Here is a 25,980-nt window from a genome sequence, read left to right as displayed (position 1 = left end):
GTAGTAAATCCTAATCACTAACAATAATATAATAACGCTTGGTCTTGTCAATTCAAAAGACACTGTAGAACCTTCAGCACCACTTATTAAAAGACTTAAGTGAGTAATGTACATATTAAAATCTGCTTGTACATTTTGGACCCTTAAAGATGAAAGAAAATCCAAAATAAAATCAAACGTGTGCACTCAATTCTGGTTTTTAAAGTAAAGTAATGGTGTATGCTGCACAATCAATCCATCCTGGAAAAAAGAACAGGGATGAATGCCCATTATGACTGTTAAATCAATGGGAAAGCAAAAATCCAAATATGTAGTGGTCATTAAAACGTATTGATTTTTAGCATATTAGTGATGCATTCATGCTATAAATCCTGACACCGTGCTTTACCCCACAAATTCCGCCTGCATAAGTTAAAAGTATCGGTATCTGTACTTGGTGATAATGGTTTTTGCAGTCCACCACTTCCAAAGACGAAAGGTGAGACCAGCGTAGCACTGCGGCTGGATGGTGACCCCTGTCTGTGGTAGAGAGAAGGAGCCGAGGCTGGGAGAGCAGCTGTGCTGTGATTCGTTAGTACCGTCTGGATAGGTTGGAGGATTGGTTGTTAGGAATTTGTTTGGGCGGGTCGCAGCAGAGCTGATCCAATCTAGCAGGGCCTAGCACGAGCGAAGAACTCAGCACCTGGCTGGCTAATGTCACCGTTGACGTGAGTACGGCAGCCAGAAGGCACGTAGGTAGCTATGGACGTTGCAACGCTGTTTGCAACACCTGGATTCGTCACAATGAACAGCAGGAGACTCACTTGATCTGTGCGCAGGAATCCACTGTTCACCACTCCATTGTCTGCCACTGCTCATATCTCGATAATGTTTTTATCTACGGCCGCTGCTGCCCCACTGTTAGCTGTTTACACTCGGTTAGCCGTTAGCCCTTTCTTCCTCGTGAGTTTCTGCTTGGTTCAGTAGCCCACCCGAGTCTTCTTAGCCGATGTGTTTCAGCGGCTGTCTGCACCAACAGCAAGACAACGGGCTCCCTGCACAGCTGATGGAAGGCTGAGGAGAAGATGCTGATGGGATTCCTTTACATCCTTTTAACGGGTAAGCTAAAAATGCCTAGCTTGGCCTGTCTTCCAGCTGTATGTGAATTAGGTTGCTCTGAGGTTGGTGGCTCATATTCTGGTGATTATAAGATAACCAGGTAGGACTTTGTCGTTGGTTACACATTATATATGTATTCACCCACGTGAAACTAAAAAAAACTAACAAAAAATCTGCTTAAAATCATATAAGTGGGCAAACTGATTTCTAACGTTACAAAACTGTTTCGTTAGCTTATATAAACAGTAACCACTATGGTATAACTTTTACTGCGAATTGCATCGGAATTGCTCAGCTAAAATGTTTTTCAATGTGACCTTCATGAAGGTCTTAGTGAGTGCTATTTTAAAATGGACAGTTATTGCAACTTTGATGAATTGTTGGGTGACATCTGAGGCATCTAGTCCACTGAAATCAGGTAGAAAGCCTATCAGGCACATCTTTACGGCTTCACAAACCATTAACGGATCACAAGGTTGTAGCTGTAGTTTCCCACTCCCACCAAAACCGGACTCTCTAATAATGAACAAGCAAGAAAATGGCTACTATTCTTTTGTTTTTGTTATTTCCTTTCAGGCCTGCTGGGTGCTCTGTGGGATAGAGTGACCGCTTTCGGTAAGCCTAGAACTGATTTAAACCTCCTGCATTCACAGGCTTCCACTTTGTATGTCTAAGTAGTTTCCTCCTGATCCTCAGGTGGGGTCAGACTAGTGGATGGGGACAACAATTGTTCTGGCAGAGTTGAGGTGCTTCGCCACAAGGAATGGGGAACTGTCTGCGACTACGGATGGGATTTCCGGGCCGCTGATGTAGTGTGCTTGGAGCTAGGTTGTGGCTTGGCTGAAAATGTCCATAATGGTCTAAGATTTCGTAAAGCCAGTGGACCTATCTGGCTGCATCAAGTCCAGTGCTCTGGACAGGAGAGCAGTTTATTACACTGCAGTGTTGTCCTCAACAGCAACCTGCACTGCACCCATGAGAACGATGCAAGCGTGAAGTGCTCAGGTGAGATCGAACAGTGCTGAGAACCAGTGCTGAGTCATTTCTGCTTTGTTGATACATAAAGACTCTGGACTGAGTGTCAGTGTCATAACTGAAAAATGTAATGTAATGTTGTGGTTATATTTTTTTTCTATTCTCTCAGGTACTCTTTTAACACCCATCCTCACCCTGATGTCACCCCACACTGTGTTCTTCCCCGGGGAGTCCGTTCGCTTTGTCTGCAGGGTTCTGTTGGGTCATCACCTCAGTGACTTTCACCTGTACAAAAATGGAGTGTCCACACCGCTGGTTACACAGAGAGCAGACCAGACCCAGAATATGATGGAGCTCACCCTGTCCGATGTAGAGACTTTCCACCAAGGCAGCTACAGTTGTGGGTACAGGATCAAGAGTGGCTTTCCTACAAGGCTTCTCAGTTCCCCACCCAGCAACGCAATCAACATCACTGTAGGTGAGTCACTGCTGCTTTGACAGTAACACTATTGCGCCATTGCCCTTTTCAGTTGCACATTATGTTTTGTGCAATCTGCTGTGGTGTGAATCTGAAAACTCAAGAACACTTCAGATGTCTTTTGTGTCTTTTTTTTTTATCATAAGAGCCTATGCAAAAGGATCAGCATGAACAGACTCGCAAAATATTTTCTGCACTCACAGAGTGCACAGAGGCACCTCGGTGGGAGACATCTTGATAAGGAAAACTGACCTTGAAGATGTACAGAGTGTTAGCAGGCAGACTGGTTAGTCACACCCAGCATGTCTGCCATAAACAGATGGGTGCTCACACAGCAAAAACAGCATTTTAGAAGCGTCTGTGCAGATTTCTGTTTCCATTGTACGACATCTGACTGTTTATTAATGTGTGTCAGATTATTAAAATGTTATTGATGACTGAGAATGAACTCGACCTCAGTTCCCTCAACTGGCTAGAAATGTTCAGATTAGATAGGAAAATATACTATATTGCCAAAGTATTCACTCATCTGTTTACACACACTTAAAAAATTGAGTGACACCCCATTAAAACCCTCTATAGGTTGTAATATGATATCAGCCCACCATTTGCGGCTATAATGGCTATTCTGGCAAGGATTTCCATAAGGTCCAGGAGTGTGTTTATGGGAATTTTTGATCATTCTTCCAGAAGGGCATTTGTAGGTCAGACACTAATGTTGGACAAGAAGCCCTGGCTCGCAGTCTCTGCGCTAATTCATGCCAAAGGCATTCCTTTAGGTTGAGGTCAGGACTCTGTGCAGGCCAGTCAAGTTCTTCCACACCAAACTTCCTCCTCCATGTCTTTATGGACCTTGCTTTGTGCTATGGTGTACAGTCATGTTAGAACAGGAAGGGGCATCTGGGGGCCACTGTTCCCACAAAGCTGGAGCATGAAATTGTTCAACTTGTCTCGGTACGCTGAAGCATTAAGAGTTCCCCATAATCCCCCTCCATAAAACTTTACACTTAGCACAATGCAGTCAGACAAGTACTGTTCTCCTGGCAACCGCCAAACCCAGACTCATCCATCAGATTGCCAGACAGAAGCGTGATTTGTCACTCCAGAGAACTTGTCTGTATTGATCTAGAGGCTAGTGGCGGTGCGCTTAACACCACTGCATCCAACGCTTTGCATTGTGCTTGGTGACGTGAGGCTTCGATGCAGCTGCTCAGCCGTGGAAACCCATTCCGTGAAGCTGTCTACATACTGTTCTTGAGCTAATCTGAAGGCCACATGAAGTTTGGAGGTCTGTAGTGAATGACTGCAGAAAATTGGTGGCCTCTTCCAACTCTGCGCTCAGCATCCGCTGTCACTCTGTGACTTTTTACATGACCTACCAGTTTGTGGCTGAGTTACTGTCTTTCCCAATTCCTTTAATTTTTTTTATAATACCACTAACAGCTGAATTTGGAATATTTAGCAGTGATGAAATTGCAGGACTAGACTTGTTGCTCAGGTAAAAAGTCCAGTACCACACTGAAATTCACTGAGCCCCTGAGAGCGACCCATTGTTTTACAGCTGTTTGTAAAAGCAGTGCCTAGGGCAGTGGTTCTTAACCTTGTTGGAGGTACTGAACCCCACGAGTTTCATATGCGCATTCACTGAACCCCTCTTTAGTGAAAAATAAAATATGATTTATTTCAAATTCAAGACATATGTTTTTTTATTGGTGCACAAAATGAGCCATGCATGTCACGGTGGAGGCTCTGCCGAACCCTTGAGACCGACTCACCGAACCCCTAGGGTTTGATCGAACCCAGGTTAAGAACCACTGGCCTAGGGGCTTGATTTTACACACCTGTGGATGTTGAAGTGATTGAAATACCCAAATTCAGTGATTGGAATTGGTGAGTGACTTCTTTGGGGAATTTTGTTTTTTAAAGTATTTTGACCAAAACTGAAACCATGTTGGATTTTTCTCCATTTGTCCATCTTTTTTGACATTATTTTAAAATTCTGACATTGATTAACCAGTTTCACCGTTTCATTTTTATTGGCTGGTCTACAGTGGAGCTCCTGACTCCCCAGCACTGGTACAACACGTCCGCTGAGGCCCCGGCTGGTTCTGTCATCAAAGGCCAAAGTTTTAATATCACCTGCTCCACCCTACAACAGTACCCCGGGGGTTCATTCCAGCTGCGTTTGATCCGCTCTAATGGCACAGTGCGCCAGACTCTGCCCGCACTCACCCCGTCCGTCACTTTCACCTTTCCTAACGCCCAGAGCTCCAACGAGGGCTACTATTACTGCCTGTACCGGGTCCAGCTAGGCGGGCGTACCTTCGTCTCCAGAGAGAGCCAGCCCCTGCCTATAGCTGTCAGAGGTGAGACTTTGTTGCATGTCGATATAAAAAAACATGTTTTTTTGTTTTGTTTTTTTAAGTATTCGTTTTATTTAGATATACAAGTTACACATACCTACAGAAAAGTCCTCTCGTTCTCAGATCCAGATCCCATCCTGAGTCCAATGGGTATCAGCTGGCTCGTGTCTGGTCTGACATTTGTGGTGGCTCTCATCATCATAGTCATTGTGGCCAAGGTACTGTGTAATAAGGAGAGGAAGCCCTCAGAGCTGGAGAGAGAGACCAGAACCTGTGAGTTCCTTTTTCACCTGCAGCAGAGATTTGAATAACTCTCTTTTCTGAAAGCATCCTGTGTATGTACCCAAGGGTAAGAAGTGTGCTTCTGTTGGCAGGTGTGGACAACACTTATATTGCTTTATCGACAAACAAGCTGTGATCTGGAATGCAGGCAGCAGATACCTGAAGGTATTTCAGTACATAATTCTTGCACGAACCACAAGGTGCACCGGATTATAAAGCGCACTGTCGATGAATGGGTCTGTTTTCATACATATGGCGCACCGGATGCTAACATAGCTGTGTCGCTAGCGATCACGTAGCACATCATTATATACCAGCTAGCCCAACTTCAGTAACCCTACAAATATCACTGTTGTTAAGTTTTCTGTCTTCATTTATGTTGGAAGTGATAGCAGAGCTGTAAGTTTTAAGTTTTTCAGAAATCTCTCAGTCAGAACATGCAATATGATGTTTAGGAGGAAACTAGCGAGCTAACTTCCTGCTAACTTCTAACTCCATTAAATTTTATACATTCTGTTTTCATGGATGCCTGGATGTTAAACTTAATTGTTACACCCGGTAAAGGCAAGGCAAGGCAAGGCAAGTTTATTTGTATAGCACAATTCAACAACAAGGTGATTCAAAGCAGCAACGCTGATCATTTTATTAAAGATGAAAGAATTTAGACAGTTTTTAACTCTCAGTGATGCTGCAGTGTTTTGGACCTGAAAGGGACGGAGTTTTGGACCCAGATTACTGTGCGAGGCTCCTGACTACGGTAGCCGTAATGCTCCGACAATCCGTCAAGCGGTGCGGCTTCGTAGCTTACCAAAGACATACTAAAACATTTTTTGACAGATTTTTGAGCGCCGTGTACCACATAAAATCGGTTCAAGGTCAGTACGCACAACCAGAATTCATACATAAGGCGCACCGGATTATAAGGCGCATTGTCGATTTTTGAGAAAATTAAAGGATGTTAAGTGTGCCTTATAGTGCGGAAAAATATGGTAACAATTTATCTTCTGACAGGGATAGAAGTTTATTAATTTTTGCCATTATTTGTTTTAAAAAACAGTTTAATGTGGTGTTTTTTAGTATATAAACTAGCGCTGTCGAAATTAACCGTTAACGCAAACTAATCTGCCATTACGGTCAACGAGATTAAATTTTTAATGCAATTAACGCATCTGGAGTGCAGTATGTCAAAAAATCTGAAATTTTTCTGTCAATGTATTTTGGGCAATTTGTCCAAGTGGAGGTACCCTGGCACATGTGCAAATGGGGAGTTGTTCTGAAAGTGACGGGCAGCTGAACCAATCAATTCAATATTGAAAATGATAAACGCACATTGGCTCGCTCAATGGGAAATTTGAGTATTAAAAAAAAACAAGACGGAACAGTCAACCGACATAAAGTATTATGCACATTGTGCAAGAAGGAATTTTCTTTTCACCGAAGCACTTCCATCTTGAAATATCTCATCGACGTGAAGCATACATTAGCTGGGGATGCTGCTAGGACTTTGGCTAAAGCGTCACCCAGCTTGCGACAGTACACTCGCGCAGCATTGGGGACTCAGTAAGTCTACCTCGGAAATATTGACTGACACAATTGCCAAGTGGATTGCAACAAACTGCAGACCTATTAATGTCATTGAGAACACGCGCTTTACATATCTTTGGTTCCTCGTTTCAAAGACTTGAAGTGCCTCCCCAAGAGTGGCAGAGAGAGAGTGGATACATGTTTATGGAGTTTTTTGTTAACACGAATGTTCAAGATGTTCAATAAACGTGTTAAGTGTGTATATTTCCCCTTTTTTTCCGAGTCTGTTTGCACATGCAAATTTAAATGCAATTAATATGAATAAAAATGAATGATATTTAATCGTGATTAATCAAAATTAATCCACAGTAACCCTGTGATGAATCTGATTAACCATTTTTATTGTTTGACAGCACTAATATATATATATATATTATATATTAGTGTATGTTGAAGAAAACTATTCAAATTCTCTTTGGATTTAAGCATACATTCTTTGTGTTTACTCTGCATTTACTTGATTATATTGCATAAATGTCAGTTACAAGCTTAAATACAAAGTTGAAAAAAAATGTAATTGCAACCAGGCTATTGATCAAGTAAATAAAATACAAACATGAATTTCATGTGCGTTATAGCCACTCTAGTAGTTTAATTTATTGCTTATATGCTTTTGTAGAATTTGTGTCTTGACTGACTTATTGGAGAGTAATATATATTTCCCCTTTTCAAGCCAATTTTCAGGGCTCTCCGTGTGTCCTTCATGGATCTAGATGGCAGGAGATGTAAAAACAGAACCAACCAGCTTGGCTCCTAATCTACCACACCTTTTGGAAAAGGTGCCAGCTGGAACCATTTCACTAAATCCTGGATGAGACAGTCTTTACTTGTGATTACCACCGACCAATCTAAGGCTGCGTTACTTCGTTCGTCTTTGTTACTGTGGCAGAACAAAAGACCTGAGTGACCATTCAGCGTTGCATCGTTGTGACACTACCACAGAAGACTGTGTCTGAAATCCCTCACTATAAAATGTATGGGATCACTACATGCTATTTAGCGGACTCATTCAACCCCACAATGCACTGCAAACAAGCCCAACACGGAAGAAGAAAAATGGCTAATATGAGAAAGGAAACAAACTGCCACAGAAGTATGTGCATTAATCATTAGGGGGAAAAAAATCCTTGGTGTAATATATATTTATCACAAAAATGCATGCCTGTATTTATTTAGTCGACACCTACCCATCATATTTGAGTAGCATAATCCTCTACACAGGACTCAATGAAAAGTAACAAAGCGTAGTGAATGATTTCAGACACGGTCTGACGGACTGTAGAAACTATTTCTGGATCCAAGTCGATAAAGACTCAGAGTAGCTGTGAGATTCACTCAGACATGACTATTGCTGTGATGTATGAGGTGGAAATTGCTACTAAAAGCTAAACTGGGGAAACTGTGACGTAGGTATCTATGTATATGTAGTTTTTTTTTAAAAAGTGACGCTAATGAGAGGCATTAAAGGCTCGATGCATACTTGCCTACAGATCAATGATCCTTAAAGAATAAATTGCCATTTTTGTATGTAAAGTTCAACACTACTATGCATCTTATGTCATTAACAATGTAATGAAGAGGTTGCTGTTTCAGAATAAACCGTATTCTGTTTTGGATAATACTGTGCACGTCTAGTTAGCCCTCTGCACTTTTACTGCATTCTTTAACATTTGCACACTAGAAATCATAAACTTGCACATGACAACTTTTACGAATTTGCTGGTTGTTTGAACATTTTGACGGTTTATGTGTGTGACTGTCTTGCAGGCGCTTGAGCAACTGCTTAGATAATGATAGCCCACGATGATTACCATGCAGCTTAGAAAGTGTGTGTAAATGTATTTGTGCATTTTTTTTTTTTTTTTTTTGTAGTAAGTGGGAGTGCTAATTTTAGTGCAAAGTGGATTTGTGGGGTGGGGTGTGGTTGAATAGTCCACACAATTACCTCCTACCTTATTTCACGGAAAAGTCAGGAGGTCAAGGAAAGGTGTGAAGGAGATTGAAGGAGGGCTTCTAGCAGTACTGTGCAGTGCTGAAACTACAATATCCAAAATGCACTTCTTAATTCACCCGCATGTGTTCTTTACCATGTCGTTTCATGCAGGACTTATAGCCTAACAAAATGAGACTACATCTTATTTTCTTATTTCATAGCTGGATGGAGATGCAACACTCCAAACCTTCCAGCTCCCTGTTCACTTATCCCGGCTGACATAAAGCTCCATGATGATCCAAAAGTGTGGCAGTACAGACACTGCAAATGCAAATCGAACTGTTGTGTTCCTTAAAGATCTAAACAGCTCAATCTTATATAAATAAACCTGTTCTTCATGTCAGGTAATTCCCACCAAAACATACCTAGAAGCAGATTTTATCACAGTAGCAATCCTATTAGTTTGGGAGTGATAAACAGCCTGTTGTTGAGAATTCAAAAGAAACTGGTAATGGAAATGGACATATTTTAATATTTACATGATCTGTGCCAGGTTGTCACTTTTCTTAACTGTTTTCATGATGGTCGTATGATGCATCCCTATGAGATTAACTCAGAAGCTTGGTCTAATCTATCCTATGCCAAACACATGAAGCACTGAAGCACCTTTCCTTAGTATTCAGAGAATTTGAGTAGCTCTTATTAAAAGCTGCCTCACAGATGCAGATACGTCTGGGTCACTTCCCTCATGCAAGAGCGCTGCTAAGCAAATCTGACTATTCAGCTGCACCCTAGCATTCATGCACCTGTTTTTCTTTTCCTTGGTCCCTTTCAGTGTGCTCTGCGTATGTGTCCCCTGGGGGTCTGAACACTAAAGGTTTCAGTCAGCCAATGGCACAGTGGCTTCATAGTGTTATGGAGGTCACTATGCTATTGATTGAGCAACTCTTCCACACCATTGTTTCTTTTTGGTTTTTTCAGTGGCCTAACTGGGATTTCGGGATTATGTTTTTTATTATAGTACAAAAAATTAATTTGCCATAGTACTAGAAAAGAGGAGCAGGAGCAGCGACGTGTAAAAGCCTGGCTGATGCCCAGTTAGAGTATTGTGCTGGTGATTGTGGAAACCAAATAAGTACACTAAACTCATGTTCAAGAAACCAGCTGGAGATGATCTGAGCTTTGTGCCATGGTACAAGATTATTATATGCTCATGTTACTTGAGCCAAATTCTGACCGTACCACCCAAATACTGAAGCAGAAAATTGAGACTTGTGCTTTTCCGGTCTTCTTTTGTTGAATTTTAGCGAGCCTTTGTGAATCCCAGTCTCAGCTTGCTGTTCTTAGCTGATGGGAGTGGCACCCAGTGTGGTCTGCTGCTGCTGCAGTCCATCTGCTATGCATTCAAAGTTGCTTATCTACATACCTTGGTTGTAATGAGTGGCAATTTGAGTTATTCTTGTCCGACTATTAGCTCAAAGCAGACTGACCATACTCCTTTTACCTCTGGCGTCAACAAAGAAAACTGCTGCTCACTGGATATTTTCTTTTTGCACAATTCTCTGTAAACCCCAGAGATGGCTGTGTGTGAAAATCCCAGATCAGCAGTTTCTGAAATATTCAGACCAGCCCATCTGGCACCAACAACCACGCAGTGTTAGAAGTCACTCAAATAATCTTTCTTCTCCCATTCTGATGGTCAGTTTGAACTTCAGCAGGTCAACGTCTACCTACCATGTTATGGGCTAATAAGATATTTGCTTTACCAAGCAGGTGAATAGGTGTACCCAATAAAGTGACTTCAATAAAAAACAAAATACCTAAAGCTTTAAATGTTTACATATATAAGCTTCGTTTTTAATAGTTACAATTTTGAAACAGGAATACAAAACAAATCACAACAAACCCGGCTGATGTTAAAGTTGGATTATGTAGTACAAAAATATGATATCCAGCTTAATTATACTGAATCAAATCATAACACTGGGGGCAACAGCTCGTCTAGTGCACCTTTTACATTTTTAACCCCACCCAAACTTTTTTTTTTAAAATCTCCAAATACACAGAGGCACTTGCATTACAGCTGGTTTGAAAATGTCCAAAATATACTTGATAACTGAAAAATGGAAACATTGTTGGACCCGTAAACTACAAATATTTAAAAATACACAATGAATTCAAAACACCTGCATTACTAGCAGTATGTTGAGGGAAAAGGGTACATACTGAATAACTAAGTGGATATGCAGGTTGGGTTGACGCAGTGCCACGAGTTTTTGTTTTGAGGGAAATAGCCTGTCAAAAAATATTGAGAGAAATGTATGCATGTTGTACAAGTTTGATGTTTATTTAAGAAAAACAAAACAAAACCCTGCCACCCAAATTTTGGTCATGCAGACAGATTCACTGTGAACTGCAGAGGCTAAAAGAGACAATCAGCTGAAGCTTTAAAATATGAGCTTCAAAATCTTGTGTGATACTCTTTGGATGTTTTATGGTCAACTGCGGCCATATTTGGACTAAGCTGTGGACGATCATCTCTTAAAACCTCGACAGATCACTTGAAACTGCAGATGGAGGGACAGTTTGTGTCCAGATAAAAAAGAGGAAGATTTTAGTGTGTTTTAAAGTGGTGGGCTGGTTGATTCGAGTAGTGATAATGTACTGAAGCTCAGTGACAAATAAACATTTTGCCTAAAAGCATAAGCAGAGAATGTACTGCTGTTAAAAACACAATCTTGCATAAAATGTCTAAAATGCATGCATTTAATCATGTGCATTCCTTAAAATTCAATATAAGGAAATAATGGTTTTAAAAAAAAAAAATCATTTTATCCCTTTGGGGGTTTCATTTGTCTCCATAGTGGAAAAAACTAAGTAGAGGAAGACTGCCACAGCCAGGAAGAACACAAATTGAACCCACAGTGGGATCAGACGTGATGACTTTGGTGCATCTGGAACATCTTGACCTGATTTCATGGGTGGCGATTTAGCGTAGGTGCTTCTGTAAGTGGACGGAGTGTCATACATGTCGGGTCTGGAAAGGAAATCGGGGGAAATCATGCATCAGCACATAGTTAAAATTCTGCATCTCAAACTAGTATGATATCGCTCGTTTTTATCTGGCATGAAAATTGCTCCCACAAACTTTCAGTTTGATAAGAGGTCAGTGCAAAATAATTAGAGCCTCCTAAAATATTACTGGTGTGCTTTTGGACTGATGGTAAGACAGAATAAGATGCTATGCATATTCTAAATTAATGCTAAAGGAAATGTTAGATAATTTTCTGACTACATTACAAGTTATTACTCTGCATCAAAGATTAAAATTCAACTTTAGTAACGTGTGAACTTAAAAGTTTCAAATTAAAATGAATTGTATTACCAGTGCATCAAAATGTTACATTGTAGCCTGTCTAATTACACTTTCTTTTATACACTGTAATTGGTTCACTTTTAACAACACATCATTAAACACCAGAGGTAGGACCAAGTCATTGTTTTGCAAGTCTCAAGTAAGTCTCAAGTCTTTATCCTCAAGTCTCAAGTCAAGTCTCAAGTAATGTCAGGCAAGTCAGAGTCGAGTCTCAAGTCACTGGTGTAAAAGTCCGAGTCAAGTCACAAGTCTGAAACTTTGAATTTCAAGTCCTTTCGAGTCTTTAAAAAAAACAAAACGAAAAAATAATGTTGCAGTTATGCTAAATGTAAATATTAGACCATGTAATTTTAAAATCTGTGTTTTTCTCAACACATGACAAAATAGTAAACTTAGAAAATATACACAAATTGTGAAATTGCACCTCTTTAAAATGCAGCTCAATTAAACCTAGCTCCAAGAATAATTTTCACCGACAGTTCTGAGATAAGCTGCATGTTATTCTTGGATGCGGTTGTAGGACCGGCTTTAAAATCGCATGACAAAAATATCATACACATTAAAAAAAACTGTATCACCAACGTAGCCTGGACAACATTTGCTAGTTAGATGAAGTCAGCTATCTCATCTTAGCATATTTATATGCATATTTATAATCATACGGTTCTTGGAGTGAGTGCATACACTCATGAAGTTTAGTAACTTCAGGTCACTGCAACAAGCCCAGGTACAGTTTACCGACGGATGGGTGCAGGACCTTGAAACGCACCGTGTAGAACATAGGTGTCAAACTCTGGCCCGCGGGCCAAATTTGGCCCGCAGCCTAATTACATTTGGCCCGCGAAGCCATACCAAATTACTATCAGAGCTGGCCTACTGGTATTATACAGCTAATATATATATTGTTTAGTATTAAGCTTTGCTTGTTCCATATTCAGTTTTTCAGCAAAACGTGTTTGAGTCCATAAGAAAAGATTCATTCAATAAATATTAACGTTAGCCCGCGACTTTGTTCCAGTTTTGAAATTTGGCCCACTGTGTATTTGAGTTTGACACCCCTGGTGTAGAACGAAAGACCATCGTACGTATCATAAGTTTACCAGTCTCACAAATCGTCGTCATAAATACACATTCCTTAACCGTTTATTAATAGGACCTTTGAGCTCAACGGTAATTAATTAGTAGTGGAAATAATTTCTGGTAGCCATCACAGAAATGTAGCAGTGACAACAATATTGTATGCTGTAATCGTACTGGGCAATTAGTGATACAAAAAACCTGTTTTATCCTGTGAATAAAAGTATGTGTTTTTGTCAGTGTACCATAATAACAGAAGCGAAATGCAATATTGTGTCAGGACAATTCACTATTTATGCACAATAAACAAAGGAGCATAGCGCGACAATTTCTGTTCAGCGCCAGACTTGCTTGTAACCTATATCACTAATTATGTTATGAAAATGACGTATTAACTACAACAGCAGACTGACCTTCGTGTAAATGCTTGGAGCAGACTAACTTATGAGCTGGAGGGTTCTGGGACGTTATATTTGATCTTTGAATGGCTGCAATCCAGGCCATCCGTCGCGTCTTTGTTACTTCGGAAACATGGCTCGAACAATTTCTCTTCAACGACGTAATCCGATAACAACCGATCTCTTTACCCGTCGGCTTCCCGTGGCTGTCATGCGACCGGCTATTGCAGTTAATAATACAACGGCTTCTTGACATTTTTGTGTTTCTTTTTATCGCTGTATAACTGATTTCAATTGAAAGCCTGCGTGCGCTAGTACCGCTTGCCACGAGTTCCCAGAATCCTTTGCGGTTCTACCCGTGAATGACGTCACATTTTCAATCTCTATATAATATGCATGTTAAATTTTATATTTGGGGTAAAATATCAAGTCTTTTCAAGTAAACCGGTTCAAGTCCAATTCAAGTCCCAAGTCATTGGTGTAAAAGTCCAAGTCAAGTCACAAGTCTTAGAACATTTTTTCAAGTCAAGTCTAAAGTCATAAAATTAATGACTCGAGTCTGACTCGAGTCCAAGTCATGTGACTCGAGTCCACACCTCTGTTAAACACCATATCTGCCTCTGAACGAGGAGGAGGTGAAAGCGTAAAATAGCAAGAACACTCAAAGAACAAATAACCAAAATCATAGACATAAGGTTTGCCCTGAATATAAGTTTCTTTCTAAATAATAATATATGATCCAAGAGTTTTGATGCGTATGGGTAGTTTCTAGGAGGGTTGGGCATTAAATGCAGCTCAATACTGTACACTATGGTGGCCTTATAAACACAAGTCAACCTCTGGATTTAACTAAGTGAATAGCAGAAACCTTTCACTAGATAATTACTGCAGTTATTAATGTGTTTCTGCTGGGAGCAGGTTATTTAGTCCTGACTGAAGCACACCCATGTCAGAAAACATATCCTGTGCTTGTGAGAAAAAACAAGATGGACCTGATGGGCCAAATTATTAGCCCTGGAGCAAGCAAAGAGAACAACTAAAGAGACTGCTGAAACTATTAAAGTTGGGTTAAAATTATTCAGAACATTATTTAAACCTGGAAGTTTTGCTTGGGAGCATAATTTGCATAATTTTATCCATGATTTGTAATCGTGGATAAAGGTCAAGTGGTTTGATGACTCCAGGTCTAACCTGCTCTCGAGGGATTGCTCATCAGGAAGAGAAGAGAGGAAGCAATGCACCCATCATGCCTAGTGCCTCCTGTACAAGCCTGTGGGGGCATTGTTATGATCTGGGGTCTAGGATCAGCACAGTTATGTGCCCAAATTAAGAGGTCAGCTGACTATCTGAATAAGTGTTATGACCAGATTTTTCCATCAGTGGATTTCCCCTCCCCTGATGACAATTCCAGTTCATCACACTGAAACTAAAAGAGTAGTTCAGGGAGCACAAGACATCATGAATCCTGACATTAACCCCACTGAGACTCTTTGAGCTATGCAGAGAAGACTTTACGCTGTGCTCCAACAATACTGTCATCAATACAGGATGTTGGCAAAAAATTAAAGCAACTCTGGATGGAAATAAATGTTGTGGGACTGCATAAGCGTATTGAAATGATGACACATCCTCACAAGGGAGCTGCCATATTAGACCATGCAGGAGGCACAGCATGAGATAACCACTCACTCCCTGTGAGCCCACGGGACAATTACCTGTGCTATTCTCATAAAAGCGCAATGGGACATCATACAGACTTTGCACTAGAGAGCTGTCAGTCTAAATGATTCTTTAATGTGACATGGATATTTTGATTTCACAACTTCAGAGCTGCAGATTCTTAAAACTAAAACCAAAGCATATCCTTGTTTTTAAAGAAGATGAAAAAAAGCAATGATTTGAAATTCATTTAAACTCTTAACTCTTAAGGAGGTAATGTATTTTGAATGAAAAAGCATTCCGTTGCTATTTGCATTTACCCGGTGGCTTAGCATTTTGAGGTTGAAGTTTGTCTGCAAAAAAAAAGAGGTATGACCATAGATACAAAAATACTTACTCGTTACCATAACTGCTTCTGTTGTATTCAGGCTTGGGCTTCGAGTAGTTCGAGTAGGATGTCCTGTAGAGGGAGAAAAAGGTTAAAAAACAATTGTTCATGAAGGGTTTTTGTGTTTCTCCCAAAAACAGCAGTTTGTAAGACTTTCACTCACTCGTGCTGATAATCTCTCTCATTCCACTCTTGTCTGGCCCTTGGGTAAGCCCCCCTGGACAGAGACACGCAGCAGTTACTAACTTAAGATTGTTTTGTTTATTTAAATGACTGAACAACAGGGGGGATAAAAGCAGGAGAAAGGGAGTTCACAGGATGGTGGAGGATTTGTGAGAAAACTGACCTGTCACCTGAGGCTTCACTTTTGGTCTGCAAAATAGAAACAAGAAAATTGTGAAATGAAATGAGTACTGTTCCAGGTCAGACAGGTATGGCATTTTGCTACGTGTAAGTACAACTAACACATTTCTGCTAGAATCAAAATGCGTCTTTTCACTCCAGAGTAATGCAAAACAATTGAGGCCCCACCTGAGGCCTGTACTACGAAGCAGCATTTCATCTTATCTACCCAACCTCAGGGTTAACTTAGCAAGCTGATAACTAGCTTTGTGTGACTGGTTCTCCTGGCTGCTGATGTTAGCCTAAATGAAGTCCAGATAATGGGAAGACAAGCATAATATCTTGAACTCGCTTTTGCAGTACAGACCTCTGGAAGGAGTGCGGAAAAGATACTTACGGGTGTCCTGTAAACATAGGTGACTTCCTCCTCTGAAAGAAAACACAAATATCATGTTCACTACACTGTTTCCTGCACATTCTTAACTCTGACTGTAGTGAATGACGTGATCAACAACCTCTCATTTGAAACAGAACAGTAAAAAGCCTAGCCAGCTGCTTGGCTTGGCTAGGTGTTTCTTTGTGTGGAAGACAAAAAACAACAACAAAAACAACTTAAATATAAATACTAAAATGAATTATTAAATGCACTAAAACCCTACAGATAAATAAATTTTTGTACTGAAAAAGACCCCACTCTTACTATCTAAAATTAATTATGAAGCTACTGTCAATCATTACCTTTTTATTTGTTTATGTCTATATGTTCAATTGCTTTAAACGAGCTTAGGACATTGTATCTTACTGGCCTGCCTTTAAATAATAAATAATATTAATAATTACACAGAAATTACTACGATGTAATTCCTTTACTAATTTATAGTCTTTGTAATTACGATAGTATAGAGTTTCCACGCCTTTTAAAGGACACGAGACAAATTTGACACATATATGAAAATGTGAATCGCACCCTCTTCTCTGTAGTAGGTTTTGTCAGGTGATGGTTTGGCTCTTTTGCCTTTAGCCATGGCCTCTTTCAGTTTCTTCTCATACAGGTTTCTCGTAGATTCTGTGAACAAACAGGACACGGGGAACCTTTATTACAGGTAAAACTATTCATCTAGGAAAGAGCTGTAAAGTTAGCTGACACGGATACTGATTCAAAAACGGGCGCATAGGAAACAGTTGTATCTGTGCCACTCACCGACCACAGGTCCGTGCTTTATTCCGTATTCATCGAGCAGGTCGCTGATTTCCTGCGCAGATTTGTCACTCAGGGAAGACATTTTCGCTTTGGCTTATTTAAAAATGTGTTATTTATCTCTCTCTGGGCTCTCCTTTCGGTTATGTTTTGCTTGTAGTTAGTTTCAGTTACCAAAAAAAGAAAATAGATAGACCTCCTCCCAACGATTATGGCTGAGCGCTCGTTTTGTTGCACGATTTGGCGGGAAGAGCCTCAGTAGAGCGTGCGGAGTCGAATGTTGGCGTGGGAACGTGGAACACCTCAAACCCCGCCCTCGTTTATTGAGCCAAATGTTTTAAAAAAATCGCACCTTAACTAAACTTTTACATGTTTCCGTTTCCGTTTGAGGAACTCTTCTTTGTTTATTTTTTTCTTCCTTTTAGTCGATTTTCTTTCCAGAACCGAAACAGCGCCACTACTGGGCTAATGTTAATAAGACTACTGAGACCGAAGTTTCTGATATAAAATGTCGACTTTTTGTTACACGAAACAGTTCACAAAAATAGAAAATGATAAAAATCTAATGATAAATAAATAAATAACATCATAATATTTAAATATTTAAACTAGTCATGTCCACATGAATTATTGAGGAAAATCTAAACGAAATCTAAAATCTTAACACTGACAGACACCAATTAGAAACTATATTCATGAATACGAATCAGCCCAATTTACAAAGAAATACAAAGAAAATATAATGTATATGATGTGCCTTAAGGTACCTTAAATATATATATATATATATATATATATATATATATATATATATATATATATATATATATATATATATATATATATATATATATATGTTTTATCTTGTGAACTATAAACATGTAGGATTATAACTTCCACCTGTGTAAAAAAACAAACAAAAACAACACTTTCTTCCACTGTGAAAAACAACAATGAAACAATTATCAAACGCAAAATCGTGTTTAAGTTCTTGAGCAGCACCACTTTACAGATAAGAATCTCCAACAGGACTCACATGAACCGGAAACCATAGTCAGAGCCCAACTTTAGCTTTTGCCTCTAACATATCTTTGTACTTCGTTCTTTTCTGGTTTATATTTGTAAACTAGAAACCATTGTTACGGAGTAAAAGGTCCCACAGGATTTCTCTCTGAGATGTTGTGGAGTGAAGTTCTTTCTACTAAACTTAATTTATTCCAGGCATGGTTGTCTTCACGAAAAAAATGGAGGACTGTTTAACCTCAGCTCAGAAAACATCACTGTGAGCATACCTTATCTGGAATTCATGCAATTTAGCATCATTTTGAACAAACACAGCTCTTTATTAAGCAAAAAATCTGCACAACGACACATACTTAACTTTACACTGCATTCTTTACAAACATGTGCGAGCACACAAACAAGTTTTAATGACCAAGGACGTTCCATAGCCCTAAAAGAAGAAAACCTGGTTGAGCCATTCTCCTTGATCCGTAGCCAACCAGAACATCAGCAGTCCCATTCCGGTCAGCACACCCATCTTCAGTATCAGCTTCATGATGCTGCCACCCTGTGGGACCAAAGTTTAAGCACGTGAACTGAAAATAACCAAATCACACAGAGCAGACATTCAGTAATGAGCTGTGATTTCACACCTTGTGTTTTTCTGTGCAGGTTTGTGTGTTGCTGAGGTCTGGCTCACTCTCTGCTAGCTGAGCTTTGGGAGGATCACAAGCAGGTTTCATTGGCAGGGTGTTGTCAGGCTCCCTTGGTTCCTGACCACAAACGAAACAATTAAGTCATGTGTTCGTTTATGTGTATGCGTGCATGTCTCCACAAGCAAAAAAAAGAAGAAGATTTTCTTACATCCGATGACTCTGTGGAGCTCAGGTCCTCCCTCCCGCCGTCTGTGGAGCTGCTGAGTGACTCTTCATCACTGCAGGGAACAAGAGGAAGCAGCGTTTTGGTTGGGACGGGAAAAATAAGGTTTACACATCAGGAATTCTCCTTACCTGTCACTTTCATAGCGAATGACTTGAGACAATGGCTCTGCACAAAACTGAACTTTTATCTGCCTCCCTGAAAAATGCACAGGGGAAAACAGGTTAATTTATGAAAACGCTTTCAAAATGTTACAGAACTTATTCTGATTACATTTAGAGACTTGTCCTCAGCACTCACCTTCTCTTTCATTCTCCTCATCGCCATAAAAATCGTTGAAAGCTTTGATTCTCTTCTCTTCTTGCTCCCAGTTCCTTTCTTCTTCATAGTCCTCCCCTTCCAGCTTTCCCTGCTGAGAGATGCCAGAGGCCTCAACATTGTCGAAGAAGAAGCTGTCATCGAGGGATCCCTGGTAGGAGGGGCTTTTAATTTTGAGAACTTCACTCTGTACCTCAGAGTAGCTGATGTATTCTGGGTGGTCCTGGTTAACACCTGTGGGAGTTGTTTCTGTCATGTCTCCTGTGGTTAACAGGTATTCAGTCAGAAGGCTATCAGTATTTAATACATCAAATTCCCAGTTGAGGATATCTGCTCGATCTGCTCTGCTCGTGCCATATATCTGACTGTCGGCCGGCTGCTTGTTGTTTTCAAGCTCTTGAAGGCACCTACGAGCCCCGTCGTCATCACTGGAGCTGTAGTCGCTCTCAGATGTGTCTTCTTCATCGTCAGACTTGGTCGCGGCTGTGCTGCCTCTGTCTCCAGCTGCTACGTCCATGCTCATCAGATTCTCAGCATCCATCTCTAGATCTCTGCTGTACAGATACCCATCTTCCTTCTCATCGCTGTACTCGGCGTGGTCCATCTGTGTAATATCTTCCACAGGTCCTTCCATGAAAGCATCCTGCTGCGTGTATGAACTGCATTCAGATGTACCGGGCCCAAAATCTGGCCTGCTTTCCTGATTTTTTGTCCCATCTTCTGCATATTCACAGGAAGAAAAGTCTGAGGGGTAATCTGCAAAGCTCTCACCTGCCTCTTGGTGCTCATCCCCTGAGAAATCTTTCATTTTCTCTGCATATTCCCCTTTATCACTTTCACCAGTGAGCTCCTGCAGATTTTGCAAGGATATGCAAGGAAACTCTGAACTAGCTTCCTCAGGATCATCCCCGTAAATGTTTTCCACCTCTTCCTCCTCCTCAAGAGGCTGTCCGATAACATTTTCCTCCTGTTCGATTTTCATGCCCTCACACTCAGAATCAGATGATGTGTCTTCTTCTTCTTCTTCTTCTTCTTCTTCTTCTTCTTCTTCTTCTTCTTCTTCTTCTTCTTCTTCTTCTTCTCCTCCTCCTTCTTCTTTTTCTTCTTCTTCGCTTTCTCCCTTGTCCTCTCCTACCTCTGCAGCTTTTATCACAGTCTCATTGCCTCGGTCAGGGAATCTTTCCAAATAGGACACGTCCCTGTCGCACTCAGCCTCACCTCGCTCCTCGTTTCTAACTTGAGGGTTTTCAGCATCCTCCGGGGCCAGAGGTTGTCCCTCAGCAAAGATCTCGTCCTCCTTATCGCTGTCGTTGAACTCATCACTGCAGCGCACTGACATCAACAAATCCCCTGATGTCTCTGCCACTCCTATGTCCTCTTCCACACCCTCATCATCTTCTCCAGAGACGGAGCCTTCGTGCGCAGAATCTCCATCTGAGCTCATGTAATCCTCCTCTGCTGTTTTGCCACCGTCCATGGCACCGATCCCCTCACCTTTAAAATCCTCCTCATCTGTTTCATTGTCCGACCGCTCTTCGTAAACATTTTCAACCGTCTCTTTGGTTTCAAACAGAGCTGCCGCTTCACCTGTTGCTTCCTGGAGCAGTGCCGCCTCTTTATTGTTTGTTGTTAGGTTTTCTGTCCCGTCTTCATCAGACTTTTCTTCAAAAGTTAAATTCTCAAAGTCCAAATCTTCGTCCGGGAATGGAGGAACAGATGTCTCTGTAAAAACAGCATAATCTGAATAGTAATCTTAAAAACAAACAAACAAAAAAATGCAAAAAAAGTAATATATGTGTATCTATAAATGCCAGAAATAACCACATATGTATATCTTACCTGAAAATGCATCTGTTAGGAGATCAGTAAAATCTTCCATCTTTACAAAGACAAAACCAATAACTTATCTTAGAAGTTATATCGAGACAAAAAATTAATGCATTGGCACAGATAATCTCTCGTCTCAGAAAGGAAGAGCGCACGAAGTAACTCTCATCTGTTGTAGCTACAAGCAGCTTCCTGTCAAACAGACCGTGCAGAGGTTACATATTTAAACTGAAACATTCAGTGAAATGCACGACACAGAGTCTCCACGTGATGTTTACCTACCATCAAGGATGAAGATTTAAGATGATTTTCTCAGGTTCCTCTGGAAAGCAAAGTCCAAAAGTGATGTTTTGTGTTTTCGCGTTGCTGCAGGAACGTACCTTCATGAGCTCATGAAATGATGTCAGCTTTGATGTGGTTTTGGTTTCAGGGGCAGAATATAAACTCCAGCAGTGAAGCACGCAGTTCTTACTTGCTGAAAAAACTCGAGTTTATTGGTGCAACTGAGAGGAGTGCAGTGCCAGTTTAGGATCATTATAAAAAACTAAAAAACAAAAACATAGCTCTGTATTTTGTTGGTTCACATCATCCACTCATTAAAATCAAGCAAAACACTGCAAAAACATTAGTGATTGGTTTACAGCTCATGGTGGAGGAAGTAGCGGTGGTTGGCCTTCAGGTCAACTTCTACAGGAAAATGGTCGCTGACCTCAAGAGCCTGAAGTGTCAAAAGAACAGAACAAAAGGTGAAGTTAAGTCAGAAAATGAACTCGAGGGAGGGGTTTCTTTTGAGAGGTTTACCTCTGCCTCAGTTAGATGGAAACGCTCTTTAAAGTTGAAGGGCTGAGCTGAAGCTGGGACTACACTGGAAACAACCTCCGGTCCGTGCACGATGATCCTGTTTCACAATGAGGAAACTTTATAGTTGGGCATAAGAAACTCCAATATATGTGCACCAAGTCACTGTAGACACCGACCTGTCGTAGGCACAGTGTGTCTTCTCCCTGACGGTGGTGTCTTGCTCGTCTCCGATTAGCCAGTGAAATTTGGGGTCACTCCTCAGGCGCATGGCTCTCCATCCTTTGGTGGTGATGTAGCTGCACCCAGCGTTCAAGTCACCTAAGATGATCACATTCTGAAAGCACGCCATTAAAGGGAAGTTAAAAAAAATCATGAAAATTCTTACAAACAACATGATGAGGAACCAAGATCTTGCTAAAGAAAGCAAAAGGGATTAAACGATGTGTTTCAACCTACATCTGTCTTCCACTTCTTGTAAATCCTTTTGAAGACAGCGTACAGTTCATCGAGCTCCTTCATGGCGGTTTTCGGACTGGTGTGCTGCCCTATCAGGACAAAATCCTTCACCACTGAAAACAAAAAACATCACAAAGCGCCGCGGTCCAGTCTGACTGTGTGTCTCTCATTCAGACCTCCAAATTCAACAAAGGTGCAATTTCTCTGTGACGTTGATGGCTGCGTGAACTTTGCTGGATCTTTATTCACCTTTGATCAAGGTGAGCTTTAGTAGCAGCACAATTGTTTACAGTGTAACAAGATTCACTGAAGATTAACCTACAAGGTTATAACCCAACACTAACAGTCTGTGACACCTCTGGAACAGTGGCTCATCGTTAACATTGTTGTGAAGCAAATAATTAGAAAGCAAAAATCATTTAGAAGCCAGAGAACCTAATCATAAATCATTAAGTCGTTTAGATTTGCCTAGAGAAAACGATTCTGGATGACAAGTCAGAATCATTTTTTATTTTTGCCAGCACAAAGCTCTTTGAAGTTTCATGTTTTTCCCCCTTTTAACCTTACATGTAGTGGGGGAGTGAAAGTGGATGATGAAGGGCCCTCTGGAGAAAACATCAGTTTCATTGGTCCCCTTTCCTTCGAGTTTAGGGTACTGATAATGCTCTTTGACCTTCAGCACATTGCTCCTGTAAGTCATGGGAGAGGAAAGCACACTAGGTTTAGCCTGATCATATAAGGAAACGGCTCAAATGCAATGGGAAATACAGCATGAATTACCTGTAAATGTAGACATATTGCTCCTTATAGGCCTTCCTCCCGAGCCTTTCGCTTTCCACGTAAGAGTAGGGGTTGTATTTGTCAAACCTGGTTAGAAAATAACATCAAAATTAAAGTTGGTCAGTGTTATTAAATGACACAGAAGATTCACCACATAAGCCTTGTACCTGTTAAGATCCTTAACCAAAGCTTGTATTACTTCTCCTTTAGAGTCTCGGACCTCCTGAATGAGACACAAGTCACACCGAGAAAGAATCTTGGGAGCAAAAGCAGAAAAAACAAAGATCCATCAGCTTTGTTCAGCTATCAATCTAGGTGTTTTTGTAGACACATAGTACCTTTAGCAGAATCCCCATAACCTTCTTGTTGTTTGCCTTGGATTCTCCAAAGCTCTGAATATTAAAAGCACAGATTTTAAGGGACGACGTGACATCCAGCAAACACAGCCCAACAACAAACAGCAGCCCTGTGGTCCTCATCGTGCTCTGCAAGCACAAAGAAAGTTTGCAAGAGCCTCACTTGTCATGTTTTAAAGTACGCTACAGAAATCTTCAGCCCCTTACCTTCAGTGCGTTTGTCACCGGGAGACTGATCTCAGGCCAGCAAAGAGCCATCTCTTCAGTGACCACGGGAACATACAGGTAAATGTGGGCGGGGGAGTCAGGGGGTGCAGATGTGTGGTGGATATGCTGTGTCAGCGCCTACTGAGAATGGAGCTGTATCTGGAACAGTTAAAAGCACCATAATGAACAATGACTCCGTCCAACTCAGAGAGCTCAGCTCTGAGTGCGTTTTGTCTCCAAGTTTGAGCGTAATCAGACAATAGATGCGGTCATGTGTCATGTCCGCTTCATGAACATGTGTGTAGAACAAATCCTCCTGTCAGTTTGGCAGCTGGTAATTACCACACGGTGCTGTTAAAAAGAACATTCTGATGACTGGTGCAGTTTTTACTGTGATGGCTCTGCCAGTGTGAGGCAGAGTGTGCAAGAGCACTCTTATAGGTGTAAAATAGACAGTGTTTTCTTTTTCTTTTTGGGACTACAGATGAAATCCGCATAGAGTGCCATTAAAATGGGATGAGCACTCTTAAAAATAGCACAAAGAAAACAGTTTATGTACGTTTTGTGTGTATGTGTTGTTATATTTTAACATTGTTTTGTCTTTTGTGGCTTTTCTTATTGTTGTTGCTTTAGTACCGTCCAGTAATTGTTCTATATTACACAGCAAAGCATTTAATATGATGCAGTTAACATTTACATGTATAAAATGGGCCAGCGCAGTGCAGTGGTTAGCACTGTTACGTCCCACCATTTAAATTCCTGATTGAAGCCTCCTGGTTGCCCGAGGCCTTTCTGCATGGAGGTTGTTCCAGTGACTCGGGCTTCCTCCTGCAGTCTAACGAACATTAGGTTATATGTGATTCTAAATTGGCTGTGGATTTGAGAATATGTGGGATCTGTTCAGGGTTTTCCTCCCCCATCGTCCCCATGAGCTTAAGTGGATAAGTAGCTAAGAAAATTAGCCACAGATTTATAAAATCATTTTTTTTGCTTAATATGATGCCTTTTATAAATTAAACAACCTGAGAATCTGAAATAGTTTTACAGCATTACACATCAATAATAATGACCCAGTGTTTTATATAAATAATGTAACTGGGAGGATTCATTTTGCTGCAGAGTGAATACTTACATACTTGCACTCTCTGGCCACTTTATTAGGTACACATTGCTAATACTGGGTTGGGCCTTCTCTTCTGTCTAGATCTGTAGTAATTCCTCATGGCACAGACTCAACAAGGTGCTGGAAACATTCCTCAGAAACATGATGACATCTACATTTGTTGGCTGTACACGCATGATGTGAATCACAAGTTCCACCACGTCCCAGTGGTGACTGTGGAGCGTGGTGACGCTGACATCTCGTATGTTCAGAGATGCTCTCCTGTATACCTTGGTTGTGTGCAGAAAAATCCCAGTAGATAAATGGTTTCTGAAGTACTCAGACCAGCCCATCTCGCACCAACAACCATGCCACAAAGTCACTTAATGCCCTTTCTTTGACATTGTGATGCTCGGTTTGAACTTCAGCTGGTTGCCTTGACCATGCCTGCATGCCTGAATGCGTTCAGTGGCTACCATGTGACTGATGTATTACCACATGTGACTTGGAAGATTAGATATTTGAATTAATGTGCAGTGGAACAAGTGTACCTAATAAAGTGGCCAGTGAGAGTATATAACTAATGAATGAATATGCTCTTAAGTAAGATGTGGTGGTGTTACTCTCAGTAAACTGAAGGACCTTAAAATGTCCTGCTGAATATATTAATTTAAAAAATAAACTTTAATGAAAATTATAGTTTACCTACAAAGTAGCTCATTGCTGTCAAAATAGAAATGACGCTCATTCCACTGACACACAGGTATGAAACTCACACTCCTGTCATCCTCTATGATCTCAAACTGGTTATAATCTGCACCAGTGACTCCATCAAAAATAGCTTACATTCTGGTTAACCACCTCTTCTCTCTCAAACCTCCCAAATACAAAAAATCTTGTGTGTTCTCTGAACAAAAAACAATTATATGTATATATATATATATATATATGTATATATATATATATATATATATATATATATATATATATATATATATATATATATACATATATACATATACTAGTGTAAAACACTGTTTAAGGTCGTGACCTGAGATCAGTTTAATGTATCGTGATTTACATTTGCCCTTTCTTGGGGGC

General features: G+C 40.6%; 4 protein-coding genes across 5 annotated transcripts; 1 reads left to right on the top strand and 3 right to left on the bottom strand.

Annotated features, from left to right (window-relative positions):
* The first annotated feature begins 553 nt into the window (after positions 1-553).
* LOC146550157 (uncharacterized) lies at positions 554-8,403 on the top strand. The gene is made up of 8 exons (XM_085259421.1): positions 554-1,098; positions 1,675-1,713; positions 1,795-2,103; positions 2,243-2,551; positions 4,603-4,917; positions 5,038-5,187; positions 5,289-5,361; positions 7,454-8,403. Exons 1-7 carry the CDS (start codon positions 1,065-1,067, stop codon positions 5,330-5,332), a joined length of 1,200 nt encoding a protein of 399 aa, XP_085115547.1. The 5' UTR covers positions 554-1,064; the 3' UTR covers positions 5,333-5,361; positions 7,454-8,403.
* Positions 8,404-11,039: 2,636 nt separating this feature from the next.
* Positions 11,040-17,489, bottom strand: LOC146550156 (uncharacterized). The gene is made up of 7 exons (XM_085259422.1): positions 17,155-17,489; positions 16,921-17,019; positions 16,351-16,382; positions 15,958-15,983; positions 15,775-15,828; positions 15,621-15,683; positions 11,040-11,750 (listed from the first exon to the last, which is right to left on the bottom strand). Exons 1-7 carry the CDS (start codon positions 17,234-17,236, stop codon positions 11,540-11,542), a joined length of 567 nt encoding a protein of 188 aa, XP_085115548.1. The 5' UTR covers positions 17,237-17,489; the 3' UTR covers positions 11,040-11,539.
* A 984-nt stretch (positions 17,490-18,473) lies between these two features.
* Positions 18,474-21,580, bottom strand: LOC146550155 (uncharacterized). 2 transcript variants are annotated; one of them, XM_085258670.1, is made up of 7 exons: positions 21,460-21,580; positions 21,190-21,229; positions 19,333-21,072; positions 19,164-19,230; positions 19,018-19,087; positions 18,807-18,926; positions 18,474-18,721 (listed from the first exon to the last, which is right to left on the bottom strand). In XM_085258670.1, exons 1-7 carry the CDS (start codon positions 21,460-21,462, stop codon positions 18,605-18,607), a joined length of 2,157 nt encoding a protein of 718 aa, XP_085114796.1. In that variant the 5' UTR covers positions 21,463-21,580; the 3' UTR covers positions 18,474-18,604. The 2 variants fall into 2 exon arrangements, with proteins under 2 accessions (XP_085114796.1, XP_085114798.1); XM_085258672.1 differs by lacking the exon at positions 21,460-21,580 and having other exon boundaries at positions 21,190-21,327.
* Positions 21,581-21,779: 199 nt separating this feature from the next.
* On the bottom strand, positions 21,780-23,839 carry dnase1l1l (deoxyribonuclease I-like 1-like). Its single transcript, XM_085258676.1, has 9 exons — positions 23,778-23,839; positions 23,553-23,699; positions 23,382-23,470; positions 23,215-23,301; positions 23,002-23,123; positions 22,435-22,547; positions 22,155-22,312; positions 21,979-22,075; positions 21,780-21,895 (listed from the first exon to the last, which is right to left on the bottom strand). The coding sequence occupies exons 1-9, from the start codon at positions 23,826-23,828 to the stop codon at positions 21,815-21,817; spliced, it is 945 nt and encodes a 314-aa protein (XP_085114802.1). The 5' UTR covers positions 23,829-23,839; the 3' UTR covers positions 21,780-21,814.
* Positions 23,840-25,980: the final 2,141 nt, after the last annotated feature.

The sequence above is a fragment of the Mchenga conophoros genome, linkage group LG20, assembly GCF_057382185.1.
Source record: "Mchenga conophoros isolate Kocher_MC1m ecotype Shallow Benthic linkage group LG20, M_conophoros_male_GT1.1, whole genome shotgun sequence".
NCBI classification, from domain to species: domain Eukaryota; kingdom Metazoa; phylum Chordata; class Actinopteri; order Cichliformes; family Cichlidae; genus Mchenga; species Mchenga conophoros.
Note: the sequence above shows the minus strand (reverse complement) of the source record. Positions and strands in the feature narration are given on the sequence as shown.